Source organism: Pararge aegeria, chromosome 14, assembly GCF_905163445.1.
Source record: "Pararge aegeria chromosome 14, ilParAegt1.1, whole genome shotgun sequence".
Classification (NCBI taxonomy): domain Eukaryota; kingdom Metazoa; phylum Arthropoda; class Insecta; order Lepidoptera; family Nymphalidae; genus Pararge; species Pararge aegeria.
This window is the reverse complement of record NC_053193.1, coordinates 14,798,016-14,804,902: the sequence shown is the minus strand read 5'-3', so window position 1 is coordinate 14,804,902 and position 6,887 is coordinate 14,798,016. Positions and strand designations below refer to the sequence as shown.

At 32.4% G+C, this 6,887-nt stretch overlaps 2 protein-coding genes across 5 annotated transcripts in view; one reads left to right on the top strand and one right to left on the bottom strand.

The window, feature by feature from the left end:
* Positions 1-331: 331 nt before the first annotated feature.
* On the bottom strand, positions 332-4,962 carry LOC120629562 (uridine 5'-monophosphate synthase). Of its 2 annotated transcripts, none has more exons than XM_039898522.1 (4): positions 4,691-4,962; positions 3,376-3,850; positions 2,499-2,968; positions 332-1,188 (listed from the first exon to the last, which is right to left on the bottom strand). In XM_039898522.1, exons 1-4 carry the CDS (start codon positions 4,835-4,837, stop codon positions 856-858), a joined length of 1,425 nt encoding a protein of 474 aa, XP_039754456.1. In that variant the 5' UTR covers positions 4,838-4,962; the 3' UTR covers positions 332-855. The 2 variants fall into 2 exon arrangements, with proteins under 2 accessions (XP_039754456.1, XP_039754458.1); XM_039898524.1 differs by having other exon boundaries at positions 995-1,188; positions 2,636-2,968.
* A 755-nt stretch (positions 4,963-5,717) lies between these two features.
* The window catches only part of LOC120629272 (gastrula zinc finger protein XlCGF57.1-like), a 41,086-nt gene continuing 39,916 nt past the window's right edge, over positions 5,718-6,887 (top strand). Inside the window, exons 1-2 of one of the 3 annotated variants that reach the window (XM_039898164.1) lie at positions 5,718-5,864; positions 6,628-6,826. In XM_039898164.1, the coding sequence (XP_039754098.1) occupies positions 6,639-6,826 (188 nt within the window). In that variant the 5' untranslated portion in view covers positions 5,718-5,864; positions 6,628-6,638. Of the gene's footprint in view, positions 6,316-6,627; positions 6,827-6,887 lie in introns of all 3 variants that reach the window. The other 2 variants (XM_039898163.1, XM_039898162.1) reach the window with 2 other exon arrangements.

Here is a 6,887-nt window from a genome sequence, read left to right as displayed (position 1 = left end):
GTTCTTAGTAGATATATTGAATGAAAGATGTTTACTACGCGAGACTGCACATCTTTGACCACTCTGCAAAAATTACGAGGGATTTCGCTAGTGTGAATCATGCACCATGCAGTTTGCAATATCAGATTTTCACCTGATCTCAAGGATTATGTCAATTTAGTGTAGAGATTTGTGAACAACAGATTTGGCACCTATGTGTAAATAAATACAATTTGACAAAACTTATACTTCACTTTTCCTAGAAATTTCATTGGTAGGTATTTACGAAATGAAAATGTTTTTTTAAATTCAATAATAAAAATATATTTATATATTTATAAAAATGTGAAACAGGAATGTATAAATGTAACAATGTACAAAGATAACAGTTAATACTTATTTATATAGTAGAAGGCAGTGGCTTGGTCTATTCTTTGTTAATTATTTTGTGCTTAGCACTTCATAAAACTTCACAATCTATTGTGAATTTCAAATGGGTCCCAAAATAATTAATTACACTAAAACTAAATCTTCACACTTCACACTTAATGATAATTTCAAAACCCTTATTGAATGTATCACAAGGAATTGCTATTTTTATTTTGTTATTTTATTACATTATTAAAAATTTCTTATCAAGATTTATAGATGAAAAAAAAACGTTGTATATTTTCCCTACTTTCACACTATTTTTTTTTTTCAAATATTAAAACTTAAGGTTAAAAAAGGTACAAGATATTTTTACATATCTGGCATAACTTGTCTGCATAAGTTTACCTATAATTATAGTTACACAATCTTCCTCAAAATTACATTCATACGAACTATGAGTTGTTCCAGACCAAAAATCCCATGTATAGACAGATAATTTATTAGTCATTCCATTTTTCCTGATACCCTTTTTGTATAACATTTCCACAGAGTGTCTTTATATACAACAGCTTGTATTTCTGGGTTCTTAGCTGCAACAATGCCCCTTCCCACAACTATGATATCAGCACCATTTTCTAAAACCACCTTCTCGGGAGTATTATAGACTTGGCCCAATTCGTCTTTAGAACTCTCTAGTTGAACTCCAGGTGTAAATTGGATTTGGCCGGGATCTTTGAATGTGGCTTTCTTTTGGCAAACAAATCCTGTTATTAGTTCAGGGTATTTGGCCGCCATTTTTACTGTTGCTTCTGTATAGTCTGGTGTTATAAGATTGCCCTGAGGATAAATAAAATTTTATTATTATTATTCAACTAGAATTATCAGCACACATTTAATTAAAGCTGGTAATGTTGGGTTGAAAAGAATATAATGTTGGGATTCTCTAAACTTTCTCGTTTATTGATTAACTGGCTGTTTGATCTAGGCATTTATAACTATGGACGGAAAGTTCCTGGTTTTGAATCCCAGGTTAGGCAAATTTATGTCATAGCCCAAGGTGTTGAGCTGTTTTTTCTGTTTGATAATTTCTATCCACATGCCACACTTTATTGCGTTGGTAGCCATAAAACCGTGCATTGGCGCAGTATGGTGTTTCAGTTCTCAAATTCCCTCTCTCCAATAAGAGAAGAGGCCTGCATCCAGTAGTGGACATTAATAAGTTGACAATGATGTTTCCTGAATATTGCATTAACGTTAATCAGTCTTTTGACACTAGTTGTTTTAGCGCCAAAATCACATCAAATTAGCCATAAGGCGCTATTATTTTAATTACTATAAATAAATCAGAGGCTTATTACCATCATGCTTTTACATAATGACAGAATGACATTTTATATAGATCCTAAAAAACAACATTTTTAAAATAATACTGCTTAAAGCAATGCTGGTAATCTCCTTTTATATAACATAGATGACAGTAAGCAAATTACAATTGTATATGATATATAGGCGTGATCATAAGCAAAGATCTAAAATGGGAAGCGCACATTGTGGCTATTGTCAGTAAGGTCAACTCTATCCTTTACACAATTAGGAAAGCATTTTTAATATAAATAAGAACACCTTCATACAGATATATAAGACATATGTAAGACCTTTATTGGAGTACGCTTATATGGAATTGCTTGAAAAGGTTCAGAGACGAGCCACTAAGCTGCCAAGAGAATTGAGAAATCTTTCATATGAGCAAAGGCTTGCAAACCTGGGACTAAGCACCCTCAAAAGTAGGCGAGAAAGAGGTGACCTTTAAACTTATAAAATATTAAATAAGTATTACATTTACAACACAACACACATTTTGAGGAAATATTTTCAAAAAACAGCAACTTCAGATTAAGGGGCTATGGTCTCAAACTTGAATATCAGCAGGCATTGTCAAATCCTTCCAAGCACTTTATCAGCAATAGAGTTACACAAATGTGGAATGCCTTGCCAGAAGATGTAGTGACTGCTGAATCACTGAATCAGTTTAAGAATAGACTGGATAAACATCAAAAAGACAAAGAGCGCAAGAAATGATAAAGACGCAACAGCAAAAGCTGCTTAGTCTATTATATAATAATAATAATATCAAACAATAACCGTACCTCACTACTCATTTCAGCCAACAAAAATACTCCTTTACTTTCATTATTTACTGAACCGTTCAGTGCCTTTAATATACCTTCGCCAGGTAAAGAATGCACAGTGACGCAATCTGCCCAATCTGCTACTTTATACAAACCTTTTGAATATTGCAAAGACACTGTATGCCCAATATCTGCATACTTTCTATCCTCTAATAATAAGAAGTTAAATTTTTGTGCCAACTGTTTTAACTGCACTATAAAATTATCAGTATAATCTTCAATTATATCAATATGAGTTTTCACTAAGCACACATGTTCACCAACTTTTTGTAATAAATCCAGTATTTTAGTAGACAGCGTAAGATCTACAGATAAACATAGGTTTGTTTTCTTTGTAGCCATTATAGTGAAGAGTTGTTTTGCAATTTGGTTTGAAGTCAATTCTGCTCTTTTTTCATAGGGTAGCAATGTTCGGTCTGTTTCAGCAACTGAAATGTGTAAATAGACCACATGATATTTGAAATATAATATTAAAAAAGCTTAGCATTGTAATAGTGGAATTCTGTAGTTTATTGACAATAGAAGTCTACAATAGTTTTTGAATGTTAAGTTGAAATAAAATTACCATCTATTATTAATAAATCACATTTTTTATTTGTTTATAATTTACCACCTATTTTTAATAATAAAATATATATGTATGGAAGGTAAATCTTCTTCATCTTCTTGAAGAAGTTTCAAAGGGGGGCTTGAAGCTAATACAGCAATAAAATCTTTTATAATCATGAGACAAAAAAGGCAATCTAAAATATTAAGTGACAGCTTCCTTTAACTGTCCAGATTATATTCAGTATGAAAGAGTACCCACAAAATTATGTCTGCCATTAATACTTACTAGTTACGGGTGCTTGAACATTCTTCAAATAATTTATTACATCAGAACCCATCTGTTTACTAATTTTGTTATTCTTCACAAGTATATTAATCAATTCCGTCATTGTGAACAGTGATTTAATCTGTATATTATTTGCCTCGAGATTTGTTTTCCCGCCCTGCTCTCTATCTAATATTATTACAGCTTCTTCAACTTTTAAACCTTCCTTTTTTAAGTCAGTAACTGTTTCCATAACACTTGATCCAGAGGTAATAACATCTTCAATAATAAGGCATGTTTCTCCTTGTTTATAATGACCTTCTATGGATTTCTTAGTTCCATAAGATTTAGTTTCTTTACGACGCATCAACATAGATTTCTTGGTTTTAACGCTCAACAGTGTTGCAATAGGCAATGCAGTGTAAGGCACACCACAAACATGGTCAAATTTACTGTCTTTGATTGCATTATCATATAGCAAGAGAGATATCAATTCCTGTAAAACAAATTACTATGAACAAAAACCAGATAGAAGCGGTGATAACGCATTATAGGAGTTTGACTTACTCGGCATTATAGGAGTTTGACTTTGAACTTCAATCCCAGCACAAATCTCTAACTTTTTTAAGTTATGTGTGTTTTAAGTAACTAAATTATCATTTGCTTCAACAGTGAAGGAAAACATCATGAGGAAACCTGCATGCCTGAGAGTTCTACATAATGTACTCAAAAGTGTGCTGAGTCCACCAATCCGCACTTGGGCAGGATGGTGGGCCGGTAATAAGTTGATGTGATGATCATGATGAAACACCAGATTATTTGATAATTATGTGATACAGTAAAGTAGGTACTAGGAACATATAGAACTATAACAGGTAGGTGAAAGGTTTTTGGTTTATAAAGATATTCATTTCTCAAAAGAACTCACTGTACACTTAATAGAGATAATAGGTTTGCAATCCATGTATAAAATCCACTTAGAATGCATGCATTATATATATTTTTTTATTTTATTCTTCTACTAGTTGGCCTTTGACTGTTATTAAATCTGTATATACATAATATATAAAGATTTAATCATGCCAGGGGTCAGTATGGGAATTGATAACATCTGAATTGGCTCTGATCTAGTCAGGAACTCAGGATGATTGCAAAATCCACAGCTAAATATATAGTAATGTAATATATACAGATCATGCTGCACAGCCACTTAATACATTAATTAGTACATAAAAACTGAATAGGAGGTAATGGTATAGTTAATTGGTCATCAAGATCGTTGCAGTGTCCCACAAACTTGACAGTTTCACATTTATAGTATTAGTAAAAACTTTACCATGACACCCGGGTAGCTGACAATAACCCTCAAGTCGAAGTAAACTGGTGTTTTTATCCCACTTTTCGTCACGAAGTCTCCAAACTTCACCGCATCTATATGGTACAAACTCAAAGCTAACTCTTCTAATTTATGATTTATATCCATTTTAATTGATAATATGATTTAATTGAATATCACTGTTGTTTTACTAACGAACCGGGAATAAATTCAATAGGTATGCAATACGCCCATAAGATAACCTCAAAAACACCCGAAAAGTTCAAATTTAAAATTTGACAGAAATGTCTAGTGAGAATGACAGATAGGATTTCTGAATGAATAGTTTCGTTTGGAAACGTTAGGTAGGTACATAATAATAAATATTTATAGTGCATGGTTGTTAATATACTAAATGTTTATGTTATGTTTATTATACACACGGTGCTTTAGTTTAGTTTAGTAAACAGAGCTTTAGTTTTTTGCTCTGCAGTAGGTCACTGTGCCACTATCCATTTTCAGAAATTTAATAACTCTAAAATCACCAACTTTCAGTTGCGTTATAGAAAAAAGAAGAATGAATTATTATTAAGATGAGCAAATTAATTTTAATTTTAACAATTCAAATGAATTGGCTAATAATATACGGTAGTACGCTAGCACTTAATGAAGCTTTTAAATAGCAAATTATTAGATAGACTAACGGTTTTCAAAGTTTTGTTCCCCGGGTTTATCTTCTTTTCTTTTCTAAGTCTTTATTTCAAGAATTAGCATACTTATCATTGCGGTAATACATTAATGATGTACGAAAACATAAACAAAATCACTTTTTATGTAATTTAGTTTAGGTACACCTGTAAAATGAATTGCCTAAAGTAAACGCCCAGTGGGCAATACGGGCCGCGCGGTACAATCGGAACGTATGAGAGGACCATTATATTAACTCGAATGAAGTTGTCTCCTACGCAAATGAATGAAAATATGAACTGTCATTTGTCATCATTCATTCAACCAAAATCATTTTCAAATGGTTCGCGGAGGAGGGTGGATGACGTTTTCATAACCTGTATACATACTGTATACCTAGTGTGTCAAGCTTCAGCTTGTGTTTTCGTTTTTGTTTTGTTTGATACTATATTGTGATTAAAAATATTATTGTGGACTTTACTATGTATCTGTAATCGTGGTATAAAAAGTGAGTGCAAGACATTTATATACGTTGAGTAGACACAGTGAACTTTTTCGCGCCTAAAAAAGTGAGACAAATTATCTAAAAAATTAATATCTCTATATATTGGATGTAAAACTTTTTGGTTAGTGCTAAAATGTTTCCGCCAGTAGTTCGTTTAGAATTCAGGTAGATTTGAATCGATGTCGAGGCGAAATTTAGCCCACCCTCCTAAACCGACTAAAGTGGGGTCCCCCGCCCTCCGTAGGGGAAGTAAGGGCAGACAAAGGGTAGTCACCCTATTCGGAGGGGAGCCTTTGGCGGTTGCGAGCGGTAGGGGAAGGAATTTACTATTTCAAGTTCTTTTTTAACGCGCCTCGCAAGTGTGGGGAACTTTGTGACCTCGTGAATTTTTGTTTTTGGTCTGAGAAAGTTTTAAAAGTGTTCCCAATGTCTCTGGAAGATCAATTATTCGAAGGTAATTAGTTTTGCGAGTAGTTAAATTTCGTTACAAATATTATGAGTGGAAGAAAATTTAAATTAATTTCAGGAATTGTAAAAGTGAAAAATATCATGGGAAATATTATTGCAAACATTTTTACTGTACTGTAAAATACTACTATCTATAGTGATTACTGTAACTTATAGAAGTTTGAATACAATAATTATTTTGAGAGTGAAATAAAGGAAAATAAACAACATAATTAATGTTTTCTTAAATTTATTATCAATATTTACATAATAACATTTTATTAATTTCAATATAAAAACCGATTTAAATTTAAACCAGATCCGGACTCCATGGAGTTGATGTTAAAAAAGGCTTTAATAGCAAAAGGCAAGTTAGCAACAATAACCACTGAGAAAGGAGTAACACAGTTCACATGCATGCAATGTTCAGCTCAATATGATGCCAAGGAGAAGATAGAGTTGCATCTATTCTCGCATTATCATGCATATAGATACTTGTGCCCTGTCTGTGGAACTGGGTGAGAACTATTTAATATTTTCTTAATATAAGTTAATACAGCGATGTAGAGTTTTAAAACA

What these genes read in the sequence shown, in the direction of transcription:
- LOC120629562 (XM_039898522.1), bottom strand. Translation starts at nt 4,837, where the DNA reads ATGGATATAAATCATAAATTAGAAGAGTTAGCTTTGAGTTTGTACCAT. An exon ending in TGTTCAAGCACCCGTAACTA is followed by an intron (nt 2,969 to 3,375) that starts GTAAGTATTAAT and finishes TACACATTTCAG; the next exon opens with TTGCTGAAACAGACCGAACA. An exon ending in TGGCTGAAATGAGTAGTGAG is followed by an intron (nt 1,189 to 2,498) that starts GTACGGTTATTG and finishes ATTTATCCTCAG; the next exon opens with GGCAATCTTATAACACCAGA.